Source organism: Carassius gibelio, chromosome A8 (assembly GCF_023724105.1).
Source record: "Carassius gibelio isolate Cgi1373 ecotype wild population from Czech Republic chromosome A8, carGib1.2-hapl.c, whole genome shotgun sequence".
In the NCBI taxonomy this organism is placed as follows: Eukaryota; Metazoa; Chordata; class Actinopteri; order Cypriniformes; family Cyprinidae; genus Carassius; species Carassius gibelio.
This window is the reverse complement of record NC_068378.1, coordinates 23,142,579-23,166,456: the sequence shown is the minus strand read 5'-3', so window position 1 is coordinate 23,166,456 and position 23,878 is coordinate 23,142,579. Positions and strand designations below refer to the sequence as shown.

The following is a 23,878-nucleotide window of genomic DNA, read 5'->3' as shown; positions in this document are numbered from 1 at the left end:
TGTTATATGCCAGCTTGTGGGTTGCAATCTTTTTGGTTTTCTTGGTTGTTTATTCTGACCTTGAATCACTTTATTTCTCTATTTATTGTGCACTTAGTTTTCCAGCGTTTCTGTTTGTTTTTTATTCCTCTCAGTATTATTTGTGGTAAGGAGGAAGCCAGCTGAATAGAAACAGAAGTAATTCTGCAGTTAGTCACTGCTTGAACGAAATGAGGAAGTCACTGTGGTATAAAAATGTTTTCATTAAATGGGATTTTGTCTGTTTAAATGTGTTGACATATAGGTTGAAAATGTTTATTAAAAATATAATTGATGACTTTATAATAACGTCCAGTAACTGTAGTTTATTTCTTAATATTTATTTGACCTTGGAAGCTTTATTCTGTGGTTTGTCAGCGCTGACAGTCCGGATTACAGTTCCCTAATAATAGATGGGATGCCGCTGTCATATTATCATCCCTTAATGAAAGTCATAATTCTAAGTAAATGACAGACCTTTCATATAAAGCAGTATGAATGCATTATAAATCCTAAATGGTCATTCATATAATTGCTGATACAGATGGCCAATACAGAGCCCTGTTAATCAAAACCAATTTGCATCTCATCCTACTTCGTGTGCTGTGTTGTTGATGAGTTTCATAGACTTGACCCTAGTTTGTTTCTCAAATCTAAATAGAATAAACATTCAACATAAGCACACAATGTGTAAACTTAATTTTGTTGCTCATTGTTACCAAATTTTGTTTGTCTAATGTATCCCTACAGCTCCATCAGTTATTATTTTTAATTTAACTATATTAAAATAGTTAGTATTTTAGTATATTATTTTTTATATTTACTGTATATTTATAATGCCAGCATATTTAGAGACAAACTTACTCTACATTAGTATAAAAATGTTTTATTACAGTTTTTGCATATTTATTTTACAATATTAATATATAATAATTATTTTCTTCTTTTAATATATAAATTATTTTATAATAAATTGTATTGTATGTTATTAGACATGAACAATAGCTTACAGATATTTTTGTTTATGTATGTATTTTTAAATAATAAAAACAGTGATAAGTATTATTATTATTATTTAAAAATAGATGGTAATTACTATTATTATTATTATTAATAAATAAAAAGAAAAATTTATTCATATGATTTTATAATACATTATAATTTTATAATGTATTTTATAATATTGTTATTTATTTATTTATTTTATTATTATTATTATTATTATTATTATTATTATTTGCTTTTTAACTTTTTGCTCTGAATTTAAGATTTAACTTAATGTGTTAAGTCGGTTATTACAAAGAGATTAATTATGCTTACATCTTTTGAAAGCCCTAATATTTTTATTTTAAACTCATAATTAATGTTTTATATGTTTAAAAATGAAAATAAAAATTGAAATCTCTCCAAGTGCCCTCAGGGAACACACACCGCTTGAGAATAGCTAGTGTGTCTGACATCAACATATACTATATTCATGTATTCATTGCAGAAAAGACTAATATCATCCATTATGCGCTTCTACATAATTGTTTTTATACAGTAAGTGGATTGCAGTTATTTCCTCTTTTTACAAATTGGCAGAAAATATCAGCTTACAGATTGTGTGCTTTGGCAGCACAGTTCTGCAGAAACATAACTGAGGACCAGCACAGCAGAAAGTGATAAAACCCAAACAATAGATGCAAAGGCACGGCCACAGTTGTAAATATTGATTGCCATAGAGTGAGGTTTGTTGTTATTGCACTCTTGCAAGAATAATGATGTTACACGGCAAGCCAAATTATGATATTTCTCTCAAGGCGTGAGGTAGAGGATGCTAATAAGGAAAAGCGAAGTTAACCACACAAACACTAACCATATGCTGCCTCTGCATGGATGAAATCCTGATTCAAAGCAGCTGATTCCATTTGGATGGGTCTCCAGACATCTGCCAAAGAGACACCAGAGCCGCCCAATTCTCTCAGAGATAGAATAGTGACACAGCTAAAGAATGAAGGATGAACGGCCCTGAGGGTGACGACCGAGAGGCTTTTTTAATAGACTTTCATGCCAAAGGTCTTCCAATGTGGTCACACTTCCTGAAGAATAACCTGCATCACCTTTATCAGATAATTGGGAAAGTTGTCATCAACATCGGATAATTATGGCCTAACATTTTCCATGGGATCCTGCTGGCGTGAGAGTGTCCCCTTCGGCCGCAAATGAGGCTGGATGGTTGTAGGGTCTGGGTTTGAATTATTGATATGATTCTGTATGAGTGGGGAGTTTTTAACGACGGTCATTTAGAAGATGGAGAGGCATCAGCAGGGCACTAAATCTGACTGCGTGCTCCACAAACACTGACTTTATTGGCCGCACAGATGGCCCGTGTGTACTGACTTCAGAGCGCCAGTACATCACCCACACACAGGTCTAGACTATCAGGTTTTGAAACAATACATGAAATTAGATTTGCTTTGATGTGTGATAATGAATTCAGATCTATATGCAAGGATTGTTTCAAGGTTTTCAGTCAGAAGAGCACATTATGTTTGGTTTTCAGACTGGCTTTTCTTTCTGAGAGGATGCGAACAATGCTGGTCTGAGATTTTTGCTTTTTTTAAGGGGCTGCTGGTCACGTTTCTGAGCTCAGAGGCTCTCTGAAATATAGCTTGGGTGTCATCTGTTGTTTACTGTTCTTGAAGTAGGCTGTAGGAGAGGGCAAATCGATGTAGAAATTCTGTCAGTTTGACTTTTGAAAAAGGCTTAATGGACATTTAAAGGTCTCTAGAAAAAGGTGTGCATGACCTGAGCTGTCTGCTGCAATACATTATGTGGAAGCCTTGCTTGAACATAGATGACGTTTGATCAGACTCTCAGACTACTTAAAGGAATAAATTGGCCAAAAATGAAGGTTCTGTCATCATGTGCTCATGCATGCAATTGTAAAACTGGATTTTGAATGCAAAAAGAGATGTTTTGAAGCATGCTTACACTGCCACACAAATGAAAGCTTTACAGGTACCATAAAAAGAAGTCCAAACGATGAGATAGTTTTATGCTGCCTTTTTGTGTGTACCCAACTGTATTTGTTCATTGAAAATTTGATAATAATAATAATAATAATTATTATTATAAATAAATAAATAAAATGGTTCAACACATTTTATTTATAATAAAACAATTAAATCATTATTATTTATTATTAATTATTCATTAGTTATTAAATATAAATGAAATAAATTAAATGGTTTGGCATATTTTGTTCAACAAACAAAAGCACCAAAAACAATATGCTGTTACTACTACTACTACTACTACTACTAATAATAATAATAATAATAATAATAATAATTAAGAATATATAAATTATTTATTATTATTACTTAGCTTTTGTCCCTCAAAATGTAACTTTTAAGCCATTAATTGCAAAGAGATTTGCTTTTGAAAAAGGACATGGAAGCATCCTAGAAGTCCAATCTTAAGTGTATATGACACAAGTCGTATGAATATTTTTGTCTGTCTTTTTGTCCTTTTTGGAGCCTGAAAACCCCTGGTCATTGTATGTGTTCTTTGAAAGGAATAAATATCATACAATCAAAATTCCTTCTTTGATCCATGAAAGAAAGAAGGTCAGTCACACTGGTTTGGAAAGACATGAGAGTAAGTGAATAATCAATGTGGAACAATACAGTATGTTCATTTCACATTGCTGACTGTAATGTACTGTCATTTTTTAATGCCAATAGCAGAAGGAGAAAAAATGTCTAATGGTGGTTTGCCATTAAATCTTGAAAGATGGGAATGGATTGTACACCAGCGCAGTGCAGTACAGAATACCAAAATATGGAGATGAAGCACTCACTGTACCTGGTCTTATCTCCCAGGGAATGACGTGCAGATTTTGGGAGGGAGAGGGAGAGAGAGTGAGAGGGAAAACAACATATTGATAGAGCATAGTAGAATTTGCAAAGAAAACAAGCTTGACTCCATTTGACTTTTTTATTTATTTTTGTGTGTGGTGTTTTGGAAAGCATTCTCATGTCAGTCATTCTATCTTGCAGAATATTTCTATGAATCACCTGAGGTACGTGTCTGTTAATCTCTCTTTATGATGTATATCTTTTCTTTGTGATGCTTATTTGTGAGTGACATACAGTATAGTGCTATATAACACATTTTTTAACCTGTGTTACATTGTCGTGGAGTCATCATTGATGTTGTGTCCTGATAAGTTTTATAGATTGTGACCATGTTTAATACTTTATGTAAAGCTCACTGTAATGCTGTTGTTTAAATCATCCTGTTTGGATAATGCGCGCTGTTGCATGCATATTGCATTAGAAGAGGCTTTTTATGGGCTGATATTTTATGTATAAATTCACTAATATAAAAGAAGGCATTCCATTTGTTTATTTGTGCATCTAATCCTATATAGTACTATACATATCCAGACAATCATATTCATATTAGACTCGACTTTAGTTGCGACTCCAGTCACAATCCTACACTTTACAAGATCATTTAATAGGCTCTGCAAATATTGCTGGGTCTTTCCACAAAACAGTGTTATCTGAACAATATAAGTAAACAATCACTTTATGAAAAATGGATATTTGCTATTGTAATTTATTTCAATTTCAGCATGTGAATTCTGCAAGGATGTGCAAGTAGCCAGTATTTTCTTTTTTATCACTTTTTTTGTTTAGTTTTTTCCATAGGAGATGATCTTTTAACCTGTTTGTATTTTGTGTGTCCGTGAGTTTACAGTAGGCTAATCAACTGGTTACTGAAAACTGGATATTTAAACAAAAAATGGATAGAAATATAAGTTAAAAATAATCTTCCTGTAGTTTCCTTGTAGTGTTGCAACCTTAAGGACAGAGCTATTAATGACTAATAACATGTGCAACTGTCATTTTGGCTAAGTAGACCTAAATATATAAAAAATGTTAATTTAGCTTGAGGCATTTATTGATTTAGCTAGGCTACATTTTGCTTAATGTGTTTTGTTTTGTCTTGTTTCACTGAAGCCTACTTTCAAAATAGAAAGCACGCATTTCAGTATTGTCCAAAAAAAAAAAAAAAAAAAAAAATGTCCCTATGTCGTACCGAAATATTGTTACTAATCAGCAGCATCTTTTCAGTGACTTAAACGCATCGCGACCAGTGTAGATCGATTCCCGCAGGAATGACTATAGACGGTTTCATCGGGCGCACGCGCCTGGACCTAAGTTAACTTCCGGTCTGTGTTGTGTATATCGGTCTGGCTCCAGTGCCATCTACAAACGCAGTTAAAGCCAAGGTGATGAGTAGACTGAAGTTGGGCTCAGGTGGTTGTGCTGCGTGATGTGTTTCCCATACATTTATTTGTTTTTGGAGACTCGCCACAATTTTAAAACTGATCGATTTTCAAAAAGGCTTCGTTAAATAAACATGAGTAACGTAACATTACGTAACGTACTGCACGTTTAATAATAATTCCTTACATTTATGTTTAAATATCAAAACGAGTCACGGGTGTTTTTATATCGCTGTATTTCTGAAAGAAGATTTGCATGTTATATGCGTGATAAAGCAGCGTATGAGCGTACCAGCTCTGCTTCGTTTACAGCTGTTACTGGGGAAACCTCTATTTCTCGCGCTTTATGTCTGTGCTTTAAAACATCTCCTGCTGGCAAATAATGAATTAGCATTTTCATTAAGTCCGCCTTATCCACACAGAAAACACTTTTGTTTGTTATCAAAAAATATCTGCTCTAGAGGGACTTGGCTGTTCTTATTGATTCTATTTGGAGTCTACCGGAAGTTAAGTTAGGTCCACAAAAGCGCTCACGCGCATTAACGTTTGTTTATGTTGATGCCGTTGAAACCGTCTATACGAAAATACGTTTTACTGAATTAAACGCATACAGCGCGAACTAGAGTCCCTATTCAAGAGGGAATAACTCTGATGATATGGTTCTTTTTACTCTTCCAAATGCATACAGCGCGACAAGTAGGCGACCCATGTTCGGTTCCAGACGGAATGACTCCGAAGAGCCGGCTCTTTTCACTGAATCAAACGCATACAGCGCAACCAGTAGCTAGTTCGATTTCCCGCGGGAATGACTCTGACTCGGATCTTTTCACTGAATCAGACACACACAACGAGACGTGTAGAGCTTAATCGATGTGATACGTAACTGAAGTAGAACAAAACCTGAAAGTCTTTTTTTTATTAACCTCATATCTTAATATAGGCTTATTTATATGCTAAATCGGAACGTGTAAAAACCCACAAGGAAACCGAGTTTTAAATGCATTTTGGGGGGGGTTAGGACCAGAAACTGAACCGGTTTAATGCATTGCCAATTTTTTCTTCCTTAAGTTCTGAAAGAATCGTTAAGGAACCGGAATAGTTAAATTCCTCACGATCTCCATCCCTTCTTCACACATTGTGCGTGTGTGTGCGCGCGGAGGGAGATCTAGAGGAGGGAGAACTCAGCTCTGAATCAAGCCACGAATCACGGAGAATGTGCGCGAAACACTTCACTGCTGTTCTCTGTAACTCCACAGGGCACATTCTGTATGGTTTGACAAGAACTGGTTTGGGGACGTCGGAGTGACATTGAAGAAGGCGCATTTCTGGAGACTCAGAACAGAACCTCATCTACAGTCAGCATCCGTACATTCTGGACCTGTTACCACTGGACACTAGTACCACTGACCATTTCACCGTGTGGATATTTCTCCAGACCGCAGAGGAATTGCGCAATTTCCAACGGACCAAATTATGACTTTGCTTGGATGAGTTTTCCATCGTTTTGATTTGCTTTGTTTTAATTAAAATACACATTATGTTCTTAAATGTTAAACTGGGCAACTACCTGTAAAATAATGACTTTTTAATGCCGCTTCCTCCAAATTAAATATTTGAATGCGTTTTATGACATGCGTAAAATGGAAACCACTGCGCGTAAATTCACGTCGGATTAACTCTCTCTTCGCATCCCGGCCACATTCCCGTGAAAATCTATGGAAGTAGCAGAGTTTGCTTTGAACTTGCTTTAGGCTGGGTGCCGGGAGTGTTTTCTGCGGGACGTAGTGAGGATGCAGTCGGGGATGCGGGCGCTCTGTGCCGGCGGAGCCGCGTCTCTCTGCTGCCTGCTCATGCTGTGGATGATCTACACCCACATCCTTAAAGAAGGCAAGTGTTGAGCATCACTATACATGACTTTCACTGTCGTAACGAGGTCCAAATAACCACATATCTCTCTGCGCAGACTCACCTGATTTTGTCCCTATATTTAAAAATGCTGCTGTCAGATTTCTCTTAGCCAAGCTTATATGTCTTAACACCCAGGGGAGAACCATAGAGTCTAGGACAGAAACAACTCCTCTGAGAGACCCTGGAGAGCTTGTAATATTATTAGGGAAATCTATAACATAATAGAGAGGGCATGCCTCACAACCCTGAGGAAAATTGTATTGCTCAGGGGTTGCTCTTTCACAGCTCAGGAGATTTATTCGAGATGTAACTTTGTCTCAGTGGGTTCTCCTAAAATGTCTTTGGAGAAATACACCAAATTTGAGACGCGGAGCATGTGAAATCCCAGACTTCAGACTTGAGAAATCTGAGCGCAGTTTGACTGTTGTGATTTCTCTCAATTGAGATCTAATTTGCGGTTTTCTTTTCTATGTGAATGGCTTATAGAGGTGCATTGTGTGTGTCACGCTAGTGTGGGCCTCTGAAGTTCTTTTGCTTCTTCTAATGCTGTGAATGATGTGTTCAGAGACCAGTGCTTTTGTATGCATGCATTTACATCAGTTCCTAACATGCATTACACACTGTTTTGTTGCATGTGTGTGCGTGTCTGTAAGGCGTTTCTGTGTGTTTTCTAGAGGCAATGAAGAGGATAGTCATGATCTAAGTCAGGGGTAAGAATGTGACTCACATTTGATAAACTAACTGCCCTAAAAAGGCACTGCGAGGCATGTCATACGTGGCACAGCTTTGTGTGCTGATGTGGAACTTTTGCAGATGGCTGTCAGTGGGGGGTGCGATGGGGTTTGAGTTAAGATGGAATTTAATAAGAGATATTACAGACATTGACACATCATCTCAAGGTGGTGCCTTAACATGGTAATACTGCAGATTTAAAGGCACCCTGCTGCACAAATCCTCACGTTTAACTGAGACTTTCAGTGCGTTGAATGTTATAGGTGTGAACTGGTGTCTTGTATTTGAGGGATCAAGCATTGCTTATAGATCTTCTTAGTTAATGTCTGAGATTTATTTGGGCTTCATGGCCTCCGGCTTAAACTAAGGAGGGAAACTCCTTTGAAATATATATATATTTTTTAATCTGACCACCAAGAAGCAACAAGAAATAACTGAGGGCCTGAATTTTGTTTGCATCACATCCAGCTGCACAAGCTGATAAATCACTCATCAAATGTCACTGGATATGTTGTATTTTACCGGCAAGGTGAAGGGGTTATTTCTGCCATGAAGTCTTTTTTTAATGTTGTTGATAGATTTAGATTAGTATTATTCTATTCTAATTGTTCTAGTATTAATTGTCATTACTCACCCTCATTTAGTTCTAACCATATCTTTCTTTTCTTTTTTCTGTGGAATCTCTAACTTGTATTATGAACAAAAATTAAAACATCTTTTTTTTTAAATATATTATTTTGTGCTCTGCCAAAGTTTAAGAAAATGTGTGTGTATATATATACATACTGTATAAAACAACTTAATTTTTAGCACAGTCTGGTAGTTTGTTTTATTGAGTTTATTTACAGTTATGCATTTGACATGCTGACTTACATTGCATTGGATGATTCTTTTTATCACTTCATATTATTATTATTATGATTTAATTTGAATATATTTATTTTTTCACTGAAGAAAGTCATTTACATTGCATTGAAAACTTTTTAAAACCAGGTCATATTTTTTATGATTTTTTTATTTTTTATTACCTATGCATTTATTTTACCTCAGATATACATGTTTGGAATGAGTAAAAAATGAAAGAATTTTCAATTTTGGGTAAACGAAAAGAAAATAAATTAAAGGAACATGGTTTCGGTATACAGCCAGATGAAATGGCAACTTATGATTGCTGTGATGCTACAGTGTGGTGGCCTTTCATTTCGATAAAGATATCCATGACACTACTGAAGTTGTGGGTGAGATATTAATTGATCAATGTGTGTGATCATCAGCCTTTGCCACTATTTGGCTCCATGTCATTTACAGATGAAAGTACCTTGACCCTTCAAGCACCATAGGCATGTGATGAAAAACCCTCATCACTCTTGTCCTTTTAATGTCCTTTTAAATGATCCAGCATAAAATATGCATATTATGATAGTGCTTTATTTGTGGTGAGATGTAAGCGATATGGAGATGTGTGTGTATCTTTGTGCGCCAGCAGCGCATGTGTTATAGTCATGATTTAATTATGTCGTCCTCCCAGGCCAGGGCTGTCATCCAGAATCACAACAGAGCTGCTGTGATGACATCACGATAATGCACAGAGCATTTCATCACCGATGCCCAGCGTAACGAGAGGGACAGTGACGAGATGAGAGATTTACAAGATTAAAATCAATTGTCAGGGGTCCAATTAAAAATTCTCTCTCCTTCCGTAGTGGAATTCCTCAGAAAGCTCGAAGCAGAAGATTAGTCGTTTATTAAATATTGTGAAAAGATTTCAGTTTCATTGAGCACCTCCCGCACCACTGCGCAGTCAAACTAAAGCCTGTGCAAATTTGATTCAGCTGCTTTGTGATGTGAGATGCAAACAAGCTTCTCTGCATGTGCAAATCTGCAGGCTGTTAGGACACAAGCTCATGTCACTGACCGACGTCTTTCTTTATCCGTCAAGCGCTCTGAATGCTGCACTGCACATCAGAGATACTGCTCGCTTTGGTTAAAGGTGACGTGTGACATTTTTCTGATGTTTAAGCACTTTCTTGTATCTGGCCTAAAATTACTTCTTTTTTAAATGATTTTCAAGGAGTTCTAATAAACCCGGAGAGCTATCCAGCAGTCCCATCCATCTTAAACGCAGTTGCTCAGCTGGTGCGTGCGGCCAGGAAGCTGATGCCTTTGCTGCCATTCCAGAAAGATTTTGAGCCAATCACCTGAGCCATAAAGTCTGTTTCATGCTGTTGAGAGGCCTGTGAGGAAAAATAGGCCACTGGTGAAATATCTTCAGTAATATTGTATGCCTACTTTCAGTGGTCGTCACATGGTTGTAATGTTTTTTTACAAGAGTTTAGATTTTTATTTTTATTTTTTTGTCTTCTTAATTTAGTTTACTCTGTCATTATTTGTTTCAGTAGTTTATAGCTTTAGTTTAAAGCATTCTAATTTTGGTTTTATTATTTTTAGGACCACAGTTGCCAGTGGTACAGTATTGACATACTTTATATTTTCAGACCGTGTGAAATCAAAATCTGGATTGTGTGGCTTTTAGGCCATGTTCTTAACTTTCAGGGAATCTAAATGCCAGTGTTCTAGTGCATTTGTACGTTTTGTTAGATGTTAGTTAGATGATAATAAAATGAGAAATTATGCATTAAGTGGAAATAAAATAAGTTTATGATTTTTATATTTTATTTCATTTCAAGCAACCTTTTATGGTTTTAGATTTAGGTATCTAATAACCCTGTCCTACACAGATTTTTGTCCAATCATATGCTCTCTTGAATAAGAAAGCCTCTCCCTTTGCAATCAACCAGCATTCATTGATATTTCATAACTAAACCTTATTGATATGTCCCACCTAAACATCTAGGAAATATGTCAACACTGGACAGAAAACTGAACTTGTCAGGCAATTTCATGAGGACTTTTCTGGAAGTGCTCTCAGGGAAAGGTAATTTATCCTTTGATTTTTGGCGAGTAAAACTTTTGACCGCCTTTGACAACCACTAGCTATGATTTAAGATGGCATGATTTGTAGTAGATGTTGTTCTCTGACTGGTATCCAAAAACGCCTCTACAGACTAGAATAATTCATATTAGTGAACGCGTCTAAGGGTGAGAAACAGATGGAGAGTGTGTTTGGCTTCAGAAATGGATTTACCGTGCAGAAGAGTGATGAAATAAAAGGGCTACTGTGTGTTTTTTTAAGACAGGCCCATTAACTGCAACACGTGCTTTGGTCTGTCAGGCCCTTTTGGGGGGTTCAGTAACAGAGAAATGTGTGGGTCGCTCCGAGTGGCTGTGAATCCTGCCCTGACAGCTCCCCCCACAAAGCACCGCCATTCGTCATGGCAAAGACAGGAAATCAAAGTGTGCTTGGCTGTGGGTGTGCACTCTGGGCTACAGAACAGACAGATGGATGAGCTGTCACCAACATCAGCGCTGCCAGTTTATTTAACAATACATTTGGAAATGTCAGAGTTCCCTCTGAGGACTTTTCGCCCTGCCACCGCCGGCACCTTTCGGCTTCCACCTTAGAGCTTGGGTATCAGTGGGTGGGAAGAGATGATTCTAATTATAATGCAGCACATCCTGTAGGAAAAAAAAAAGATTCAAAAAGTATTGTATTGGTATTTCGTATCCATCCATCCATCCATCTACCTTTCTACCTATCTATCTAAACCATAGACTGTAAAAATATATTGACGTGGTGGCAGTGACGTCACCCATAGACTCCTCAATAGCAGTTTTGAAGCCTAAAGTGTGTAGAGCGGGCCGTCGCCATCTTGGCAGCGTGTCACCGCGTGACTCTCCCGGATAATCAAAAGTGGGCAAAAAGGCAGGAGCTGATTCCTGAAGCCCCGCCCACCTAACGCGACGGCAGTGTCAGCAGCGGCAATCCACATGTCACTCAAGTGGCCACGCCCTTAATTATGCAGAACTTTAAGGCTTAATATAATTTAAACGGATGAGTTATAAAAAAATTCACCCCCCTCACAGTTGTCATGAAGGGCAAAATTAGCTATTTAGACCAAAATAATTTTTTTAACCAGGCTCTAAACATGTTTTTTTTCTGCTGTAAAGTTGGACATTTTAACATGGGGAGTCTATGTGACTGACTCTCTTCTGCAGCCAGCCTCAAGCGGCCAGTCGATGAATTGCAGTTTTAGTCACTTCCTTATTGGCCTCACGAGAGAGAGCGAGAGGTTGCCGCTCGATTTAAACATTTTTCAAAACTTTGTCCAGAGTCAATGTTTCAAATTTATCTAGAATTTCTATATATATATATATATATATATATATGCAGTGATATTATTATTATTATTTTCAGCTTCAGTTCAATTTAATTGAACAAGCTTCATCCTTAACATTCAAGTTTAGGAATTGAATTGGAATTTAACATAAATTCTCAATTTCATATCTGAATGGTGCACAACCCTGCAGTAGAAACATCTGAGACAAAGTTGGTGCTTGATACCCAATAAAAGCTAACGAGAAGAACTCCATTAATTCTCTCGAGCTGTGAGCGAGCAACCTCTGAGCAATAAATTTGTCCTCTGGGATTACTTGGCTGAACCGCAGTGTATGAATCGCTGGTTATTTTTGCACTCTCCCTAAATGCCATTGTCATAATGTTGTGTAGGTGGGCAGGAACAGATATGTCATTTCCAGCAGCACAATTTGCAAAATGCAATTTCTTCCTCAACAAAGGCCACTAGCTCCCAGCATGCCAGATGTTAATGATGGCCCATGTCATAAATTTAGTGCGAGAAACCACTTGTGCTCTGTAGGTAATGAAGCTGTAGAAGTGAACGGATGCTTATGCAAAACTCAAAAGCTTTTAAAGGCAAAATCAATTGTGTAGCATTGTGCCAGCCATTTTTAAACATTTTTCGCTGCTGGGTGAATATAAATTAAATTTATGTCAAATGGCACCCTGTTCTAGTTAGTTGTGTTCCTGTTCCCTCTCTCACTCTCTCGCTCTTTCTTAGCTGAGAGGAATTATTGTATATGAAGATGAATGATATGATGTTCTGCAGTATTTTAACTTCACTGCTTTCTCTCTCCTGAGAATTACTGTCTGAGTTTACTGTTGTCAGATGTTGTATGAAGTGTGCGACCTTCGTTCTCTGGCTTGTTGCTAACTTGTGTCAATTTTTGTTATAGCCGTCCTCATTCCACTTGAGTTTGATTCTAAATGACAGAGATGTTTAAACAGGTTCTTAGAAGGTTAGGGTGAGTTAATTAGCTCTTCAGTACACAATGCGGGAGGTTATGGCCGTTTCTATTGCTGAAAATAACTGTTAACAGCAAAGTCAAACTCGAGAGGCAGTTTTTCATCTATAGCTCAAGCTGTGCTCCATTCCACTCGTGCAGCAACAAAGTATTAGCTTGACTGTCTTTTGACTGAAGAGATTTATTTGAGGAAATCTCACAATACCTGTCAAGAAAGTCAGATTCCACCGCAAAGAATGAGAATATTATATTTTACTTAAAGGAATGCTCACGTTTAAAGTCTATCGCCAAAGAAGATGTTTAAAACAGTATGTGAAATGGTCTGCTCCTTGTGATAACAGTAGACTGGAATCAGGGTCTAAAAAGTATAAGGGAAAGCACCAAAAAAAAACATCATAAATTTAGTGCAGATGACTTGTTCACTAAATTCTGTGTCTTCTGATACAATAAACCATACTATATAATAGCTTTGTGTGAGGAATGGACTGTTAATCTCACTTGTTGTTGCACTGTATGGAAAAGAGAGGTTTTACTTATAAAGTATGAACATATTTTTTTGTGTTCCACTGGGGAAAAGTGGAAATTTGGTGTCATTTAATTTCAGTTAAAAAAAAGTGATATATATAATATATATCTAATTCTTCTTTTCTTAGAACACATTTTGCTATAAATTCTTATGACTCCATCATCACTTCTTATTACACAGAAATCTATGCACATTACTGTAGCAGTAAAATACAATTCTGCATTTTTAAATATACTTTATTTGTTTAATTTTTTTTATTTCATTTATTTATATAGCACAAATAAACACCACTGCGCTTTATAGATTATAAAACAAAGAAACATGACAAAAATCTGGCTGCACTGTTTTGAATTATTTGAAGCCTTGTAACATAGGACTGGGATATTCCAGTGCATAAAGAATTACAATAACCCAAGCGGGATGGAACAAAAGCATGCGTATCTCTTTCAAGATCGTTGGGGGATAGAAAAGACTAGATAGAAGTTTCAGGTGAAAAAAAAGCTTGACTTAACTACTGTGTTTATATGTTGATCAAACTTTAAAGAGGAATCCAAAAGGACTCCCAGATTTTTCCCAGTTGGTTTGATGTAAGAGTGCAGATTGGTGACATTAAAAGTAGTAAAACAGAATTGGGGCCGAGATGGAACCTTGGGGAACACCACAGGTAAGAGGAGCTACAGTTGAGACAGAGCCTCCAATGCCAGTTGAAAATGTTCTGTCAGTAAGAAAAGATTTAAACCAACTAAGGGCACTTCCATGGATGTCCATAAACTGTTCAAGATTTGACAAAAGAAAGCCATGATCAAAGATATCAGGCTCTCCGGAGTCAATTTATTGTACTGCCTCTATACTAATTTTAATATACAATATTTAATTACAGTGTTTTGTTCCTGTAACTCAGTAAGAAAAAAACTGTCATTTCAATGAGAACACAAAGAAAGCATAAAATACTTAAAAGTAAGATGTTCTCATGTTCTATTCTAATAATAGATCAAAATCTATTATTATTATAATTATAAATATCCATTTCTTTATCCTATGTAGTTTGCATTATTATTATTATTATTATTATTACAATAATGAGAGTTAGTAATAGAAAATGTGATTAATTATCATTAAAAAAAAATAATAATAATTTAATGTTTTCTTAAAAAAAAAAAAAATTGACTTTTTTCTTGTTCTTTTTTTCTTTTTTCGAATTTGGTATGAAAAAATAACCTGGACAGGTTCTTAAACGGGTTCATGAGATTCATCCATTCACTCATTTCATGTGTCAAACTTTTAGCAGTCCCACTGATTCAAGTGATTGAAACGCAGTGAGAATCTTCATTGAAATGTGTTTTTTCCTACCCTTATCTGTTGTTGCAATCTCTAGAAAGAAACCGGTAACATATTCCTGTCAGGTGTCCTGTGGTGCTGTGTTTGGAGATGAGGTGGTGTTTTGAATAGAAATCTTTAAACTTCATGTTCCCTTGCAGTTATACCTACATCTTTCAGCTGAAAATGACACTGCAGACCCGAATCTAGTTCCTCCGAGAGAGGAAGTAGAGTCTGCATATGAGCAGAGCTGAGTTTGGTGACCCGGTCTCTGCTACAGCAGGGTGTCTCTGTGCTGCTCTGTGCCCAGGTGCATGTAGATCCTTAACGTTTGATATGGTTGGTCGTGTCTGGACTAAAGAGGCAGAAAAACTACTGTCATTTCAATTAACTTAACAACCTGTGATGGAATGGCTGTCAAGCTTTTGGCACATCAATCCCAATCTCTTTGACTCTCTCTTTCTATCCTGTTTTCTGAGGCTTATCTCCATCTATCCCCATTCATCCTCTAGCTGTTAAACATGGACAGAACGCTGGTAGTTCGTGCCATTGATGTCCCTGGCCAGCAGCACACAGCTGTTCATGTGTGTGTGCCATTTGTGGGCGTTTCTTTAATTATGGGTGCTTTTATGTCCCAGGAGTTTTTATTAAAACTAAATTTAAATATATTAAAATGTATTTATTTGTTCAGTTTGTATGAAGGCTGCACACTTTTGGAAAATGAAATCAAGGTGTGTGTGTGTGTGCGTGTGTGCGTGTGTGCGTGCGTGTGCGCGTACGTGTGTGTGTGTGTGTGTGTGTGTGTACGTAATTAAAACTTAATTTCCAAGTTATGGAAAAAAAATGTTCATGGCTTTCAGAAATGTTACATGTCTATTTTCAGACAAATTAACTAGTGTGAGTGTGTAAAGGATGAATTCATTTTCTAACAGAGCCATAAGTGCTGTAGTTGAAGAAAGATCTCAGTATGAAATGAAACAGAATAAAGAGGGGCAAACAGAGAAGCATCAGAGGACTGAAGGAGGGGTTAATTCTCTTATCTAAATTCTGAGCTGTGGAGGATTAATGTGGGCCGTTATGGAAAGAGGTTGTGGCTCTATTTTGGAGGAGGCTGATCAGAGTGAAAGAGGGAGTGAGACAGAGAGAGGTGACCTTCAGCATTCTTCATAGTCTTTACAATAATGATGTCTGCTGGGATTTCTCATCTCCACTCAACAAGATGCCCCCATCGGCGTCAAGGTTAAAACAATTTCAATGGACTTTGAATCTGACACATGCAGCCTGAAATTGCGTGTAAGTTTTGCTCTTGATGTGTAATGTTTGATATTGTGTTGTTGAAAGAGGAAACTTTTTTTGTACATGCCACGTAAGATTCTGAAGTGAGAATGGGCTGAACATTAGTTTATAAATGCAGCATTTTAGACACTAATTAGGAGTCCTTCAGGAAATCTACAAATACAGATATAATTATGATTTGTTTTTTACCAAGTTATTCTAATGTTGAAATGGGACTGACTGTCTGTCCATTGCACATTATTCATCTCTTCTGGTGTCTTCCTGAAAGGCAGGTGTCTTCCCAAGTTCGGTTGACCTTAACCTGTTGTTTTGAAATAGTAATTCTACAGCCCACTGGACTGTGAAGCGTTTGGTCATCCTGTAGGGAGTCCAAACTTTGCGTTCTACATGTCTCACTTAATCAGCTCAGCCTGTGTCGACTGTTGACCAAGCAGTAGTGGTTATCAGCTCCACACTGCTGTCTTTGCATTTCAGTGGGTCAAGTGCTAATGCAACGGGAGGGTGGATGTGCTGTTTTTTGCATGTTGGGGTGAGGGGAGTGTAAAAAATGATGAATAGCAATAAGCTGTTCAGCCCTGCAATCAGCAGCAGCTTAAAGCTGGAATAAAGGCTGACGCATTGACGAACGGAGAATATGGTGCATGAATAGACTCTTTTTGGACTGTTTTCCGTCGAGCATTGATTAAAGTTGCAGTGTTGCTGCATTTTGGAGACAATAGTTAGGCTTTTTGCTTTTTTAGGCAATTTTTTGATGTTGAGATCTGATTGACACTTTGTTCTGTCTGATCAGAGTGAATTATTGTGCCCTTGAGATGAGCTTTCTGTGAAAGGGAATCTTAAAGCATGAGTCTATGGTGATTCATCACTGTTCCTGAGTTCTATTACACGTATAAAAATTCCCTTTCATCACATCTCTGTTGGCCCTTCAACGGTATAACACAAGATTAATTAATATTGTAAATCTTCTTTTATTGCTATTTTAAATGGGCAGATTCATAGAGTTGTGCCTGGCTACTTTTCATATTTGATCAAGCACAAAGAAAGAGCAAAGACAGGAAGTGAAGGAATAAGGAAGACTTTTCTCTCTAATATGAATTTTGATTGTGATTATGTATGAGTCAGCTAATGCCTAGCCAGACTTTTTGCACTTTTTGTTCTTTTTCTACGAAGCTTGCTGGTCATTGTGGTCACTTGAATAGAAGTAGTAAGCTTTGCCAGCACACTAAAAGTGTCAAAAATACTCAGTCAAGCATTTATGACTGTCAGAGAAACCTTTGAGGGCAAGTGGTCTCGAAGGATGGAAAAGAAAGAGATTTTGCTTTATAAAAGGCTTGAACAACAATGAACACCTTTAGAAAAGTGAAAAGCTAGTATTTAAGTGACACCTCAAAATGATCTGAGGTAACTATCTTCTTCATGTTGAGGAGCCAAAATGAGAAAATTGCTTGAACCGTTCCATGATGCTCGATGCTAGCTTGCCTATTTTGGTTCTTTTCAGATGTTTGGATATGTTTGGAGAGATCTAGTATTCAAGTTAAATTATTTTCATAATATATACAATGAGAAAATTAGATTGTATGATGATATTCAGAGCTCCTTACTGTCAACCTGAATGATGGCTGGGGCTTTAAAGCTCCAAAAAGGATCCGCATAAAAGTGGTCCATAAGAAAGTCTTCAGATATATTATAGCTGTGTGTAAGGCACAGACAAATTTTAAATTGTAGTCATTCACTGCGTTCCAAACCTTAGGTTGCTGACTTGTTGCCTCACTGCCTTATGCTGTGTAGACACTAAAAGATTATTAAAATATGAGAGGCCACAAACATGAGGACAAAAAATCTTAGATCTAACCGTCTTGCTCCTATAGTGTATGGTGTGCTACGATGTGACAAAGACAGCACGCCACACACCAACAGATGTTCAACCAGTCACTGAGTTAAACTAGGTATCCAAATAGTCTGATTTATGAATGGATCTTTCAGACCATCAGAATCATTTGTGAGCGTGATCAAACAATTCATTTACAAGAACTCAACGACTCAGAAGAATGATTCATTCACAAAATTTCTCATGCAAAACTATTGTACGGCCTTAGAAGAATCATTGACTTCTTTGTAGCGCACTTCTTTATTAATCCTTATAGTGCACGAGTCATTTGAACCAGTTTTTTTTATGTAATTTTGAAGCATGACAGCTCTCATTCACTGTATGAATGTTACGTGATTTTCAGGCAATAAGAAAATGAAGTTTTATCCTGGTATTCTGTTGGACTAGCTGTCTGTTTGAAAATAATATTTCAAATCAAAATGTTGTTTCCAATTCATATGATATCTGTGTTATTCTTGATTGTCAATATTGTTCTTTTCCATGAAAATACAATGAATGGTGATTGGGGCTTTCAAAAGGACCCAAAAAAGCACCATAAATGTGGTCCAAAAGTGGCCTTCTGATGCATGATAGTTTTGTGTAATGCACACAGTCACAATTAACAGTGTTTTTCAGTATTAAACTAGGGGAAACATCTGAAGCTGAATCAGTGAGTCAGTCCGATTCATAAAAGAATCATTTGCCCATGTTTTGTAAACCCATAGAACTCAAAGACTTATTCTTAAAATATTCCTTATGAAAATCTATTGTATGTCTTTAGAGGACTCTGAATATAGTTGTTGAGTCAAATGAATCAATTTTATAGCACACATATCAAACCACTTTTGCGGTGTCATTTTTGGAGCTTGACTGACATACATTTCATTCACTTTCATTTTATTGATTTATAAATTACCTTTGTGTTCCACACAAAAAAAAAGAAAGTTTCACAGGTTTGGAATGACATCAGGTTGAGTTAAACAACGGCAGTATTAATTTTTTGGGTGAACTGTTCCTTTAAATGTTTCAGTTTCACAGAAAGCCATCCATGTTGTTCGCTCCATGATTGCTTTGGCAATGACTCTCAGACTTGTTCATACCAATGCACTCAAAGATAGGCTAATTTTAAGGGATATTAAACCTTCATGTTGAAATTATCATGGCAAGATTTTACTACTGAGATCTTTATTTTTAATGTCATGCTTTCTGAAATAAATGTGTGTGTGTGTGTGTGTGTGTGTCCTCCACAGGTCAGTTGGCAGTAGGCACATGTGAGATAGTGATGTTGAATAGAGACAGCAGTCAACCCAAGCGCACTATTGCTAGGCAGACAGCCCGCTGTGCCTGCCGGAGAGGACAGATCGCTGGCACCACACGGGCCCGACCAGCATGCGTGGACGGTGAGATGCTTCCCACACACACACATATTCTCCCATTGTGTGGACACAGATATATCCGCTCACAGCATGCAACAAGCCATGTCATGTTGTTCGACTTCACTGTTGAATTTGCATTGCACGGTTTTTTTGTCTCATGTCAAAATCTTGTATCACATAATATGACACAGTAGTCAGACTTGCTACATGTAAAGAAATATTCCTCTCTGCGGTGTGTGCTGTGTCAGAGAAAGTCAAGGATGGATGACGGATCGGTGAAAAGGGAAAGAAAAAATGTAATCTTTGGATTGTGTCTGTCACTGTGGTTTAGGAGGAATATTTGAGCCTGTCTGTTCTGCTGAGTGCCGGATGTGGCTGAGTATCTCATGGGCTTTCAGCCTTTCTTAGGTTGTAAGCCTGAATATGATGGGAGACATTGTTTCTGTAGCAAATAAACATCTCCTGACAGCTGGGGTTGTGTATTTAGTTTTTTTAGTGCAATGGGGTTTTTTCCTAAATGCTACAGTTTGAGCTCTTCAACGACACATTAGAAGCACTTTGTAACGGCAAGACCAGAGTAATTAACCAAGAGAGTACCATAATTACAGCTGTGGGAAATAGATTTTTATTGGCTTTCTCTGCTACCTTCATGCTCCATTAGTAGTGGATCCATTAAAGAAGGACCTGTTGCATGAACACACACACGTTTACTTACTGTAGCTATCTAAATGGGGACATCCCATAGGCGTAATGGTTTTTATACTGCACGGACCATATATTCTATTGCCCTTCACCAACCCTACACCTAACCCTAACCCTCACAGGAAACTTTGTGCATTTATACTTTCTCAAAAAACCTCATTCTGTATGATTTATAAGCGTTTTGAAAAATGGGGACATGGGTTATGTCCTCATAAGTCACTCTCTCCTTGTAATACCTGTGTCATACACATGTCATTATACAGAGTTGTGTCCTGATATGTCACAAAAAACAAGAGCGCACACACACACACACACACACACACACGCACACATGCTGTAGAATTACAGGCTACCCCATGACTGCAGTACAGAGACCATTAAAGTTTCAAAGAATGCAGAAATTATATCAAAGGTCCATCCTTCCATCAGCATCTATTACTTCTTCTCATTCAGTCCTCGTATCATTATAGAGCTCACCTGAAGGACTCTCAAATTTAAAATTCCGAAATTTCCATGATAAAATTGATTTTTAGTGTAAAATTATGAATGATTTATTGGTAACTACATAAGTGTTGAGGTGAAGCATCAGGATTTACTTCTGTACAATGATCCTTAAGTCATTTCAACTTCATTTACATTTATATTTAAAAATTAACAAAATAAAAATATGATTGGATTTTGATTTGAAAAATAAACATGTCCTTTAGGTTATCACAATTTATTTGGTTTTCCAGCATCTTCTGTAATTTGAACCCTTTCCAACAGTGACTGTATGATTCTGATATCCATCTTTTCACACTGAGGACAACTGAGGGACTCATACTCAACTATTACAAAAGGTTCAAATGCTCAACGTACTCCAGAAGGAAAAACAATCGCCAAGGTAAACTTTTTAAAGTCATACAGTCATTGTTCAAATGCGCAAAAGATGCTGGAAAAGAGCAAAAAAAAAAAAAAAAACTATGAAACATCCAGGTAACAACACCGTATTAAGAATCAACCGTAAGTAAACTTGTGAATGGGTCATTTTTATGAATTAAACTATTATTTTCTTGATATGTATATATGTATATGTAATATATAAACAAATATGAAAATCCAAATATGCCCCTCAGAAGAAATCCAGGAAATCCCTTTAGTGGTTGCTGAATAAACAAAAGACTGTTTTCATTGATTTAACGTGAATAATATACACACAACTGCGACAATATGGTTTATCTGAGTTTGTCTTATTATAATGTGTATTATAATAAAGTATATAATAATGCAATGCTAATCGAAATAGCCTTTATCACTGCTTTGAAATATGCTGCGTGTCTTATTCTGTGTAAGAAGCCACATCATGTTCACAGAAGGATTAACAAGCTACATAAACAGCTGTCATAATCGCAGAATGATTTCTTCGATTTCATAATCACGCGATTATATCATCTGCGATTATGAACGCAGGGGATCGGTTCAACACCGAAGCCTTAATTGCTTGCCAGTTCAATGCTGAACCGGGTAAGGATCCGTCTCTGTATGTTTAAGAGAAGTAGGATTGAAAGCACACTTTGAAGTGATGAAGCCTCTCATCAGCAGTAAGAATCAAAAGGCTAGACTGATCTTTGCTGAGGAGCATTGTAACGATAAGACCTTTGTAATCATCGGCAAGAAGGAGGCGGGAACCGGCGCACAATCAAAACATAATTTTAATATTCAAAATAAACACAAAACAGTGCACCAGCCCCTTGCGGACGACTGGTACGCGCAAATAAAAAGCAAACATAAAATAATGTCCCAGGCCTGGTCCTCTCTCGTCCTTCACGGTCGTCACTCCAGTTTTATATCCTTCCATCTCCTATGTGGGACTCGATACCGGTGGTGGGGCGCAGGTGCAGCTCATCTTCAATCACTACACCTGGCCTCACTCCTCGTTCCCACGCCTCTCGGCCCCGCCCCACTCGCCACAAGCATGTTGTGTGGAGAGAGGAGATCCAATCTTCACTTTAGTGATGAGAGCAAGTTTAATGTATTTGGGTCTTGTCAAACTGAGGAAAGACTGAAGCCTGTGTGCATAAAGAAGTCAGCGAAAGGTGTAGGAGGAAGTGTCATTGTTTGGTGGATGTTTTCAGCAGCAGGAGTTGGACCTCTTATACAGTACATGGCAGGGTGAATGCAAATGTTTCTCAGAACCTCATTCAGCACAGTCTGCCCTGCAAGCATCTTTCAGTCAGCCTGCAATCGTCATACAAGACAATGTAATAATGGAATAGAGATAGATTTTCAAAAACATCATCATATATATATATATATATATATATATATATATATAAGATTTTCTGATGTTTTTGAAAGTCTCTTATGATCACCAAGGCTGCATTTATTTTTTTATCAAACAGTAAAATTTACAATTTAAAATAACTTTTTTCCATTTTAATATACTTTCAAGATCATGATTTTACAAAAAATCTTACTAATCTTGTTAACATCCTGATTTGGCGCTCAAGAAACATTTGTTACTATTATCAATTTTGAAAACATTTGTGCTGATGAATAGACAATTCAAAAGAACAACATTCATTATTTATTTAGTTAGTTAGTTTTTTTCTTTTCTTTTTTTTTTTTTTTGTGGTGGTGCTTTAATTACGGACTCTACCACGTTTTATTTTTGAACATTCTGTGCTTCAAGCAAAAATTATCCAAATGTAAAAAATGCTTCAGGGCTTCCGGTTAAGATTAGTCACCAGATTAGTCGATGTCCTTCAGGCAGCTCACCAATATTTATAGGTTTGCACATCACTAAATCTTTATTGAAGGTTTTTTTGCAGCGAAAATTAATGGAAATATATTTCCTGAACCCACAGCAGTGAAAAACAATGCACTCTTGAGCTCTATTTGGTCTGCAGGTGAGGCTGTGTCTGGCAGATGCGTCCGGGGGGGGGGAGGGGGGGCAGATGATCAAGGGTCTCAGGGGAGAGAGGGAGGGCATGCATGGGCCAGGTCCCTGCAGTCGTCTGAATCGGTGTAGGTGTGCTGGACGGAGCCGGCTCAGGTGTTGCATGCACACAGAGAGACAAATTGAGTCATGATGCAGAATGGTGGTATCATGGGAAACGGTGTGTGTGTGGGTGTGATTCATCCTATTTGAAGCTGGACTTGTTCTCTCCTCACAGATACACTGGTCAGTGGGTGGTATCTTCTTTTCACATCCATGGAGGAACAGGAAATTATCAGTTTTTGTGGGTGGCTGCATGTTTATATTGATTCTTGTTCCACTGCTTTTTTGTGTGTGTGTATTTCTAGGGAGACTTTGCATATGCCTGCCCCATATACAGTGACCCTGAAAGAGAAAATATTCTTGTTCTATCTATTTGCAAGCAGTTAATGATCAGTGAGTTTGGAGGGGAGGCACACGGCTCCCCAGGAGGCCATGTGTTCACTGGCTGCTTCTGCAGCGGAGAGTGCGGCTCAGGAGCCTCATCAGGCTTCACATGAAACAAATAGGGTACGAAAATATCTGCTAAACTCTGTGTGTGCTGTAATCTGCCGGTCTCTGCTCCCTGTGTGGCCTAGTTAGAGCACTTCAGCATACCCAATGAGACGCATGTGTATTTGCATCTCACATGCATTAATGATAATTAAGGCTATAT

General features: G+C 37.3%; 1 protein-coding gene across 3 annotated transcripts in view; it reads left to right on the top strand.

The window, feature by feature from the left end:
- The first annotated feature begins 6,446 nt into the window (after positions 1 to 6,446).
- Positions 6,447 to 23,878, top strand: part of LOC128018930 (chemokine-like protein TAFA-5) — a 43,545-nt gene continuing 26,113 nt past the window's right edge. The window contains exons 1-2 of one of the 3 annotated variants that reach the window (XM_052604817.1): positions 6,447 to 7,189; positions 19,419 to 19,568. In XM_052604817.1, the coding sequence (XP_052460777.1) occupies positions 7,093 to 7,189; positions 19,419 to 19,568 (247 nt within the window). In that variant the 5' untranslated portion in view covers positions 6,447 to 7,092. Of the gene's footprint in view, positions 7,190 to 16,106; positions 16,299 to 19,418; positions 19,569 to 23,878 lie in introns of those variants that run through there. The other 2 variants (XM_052604816.1, XM_052604818.1) reach the window with 2 other exon arrangements.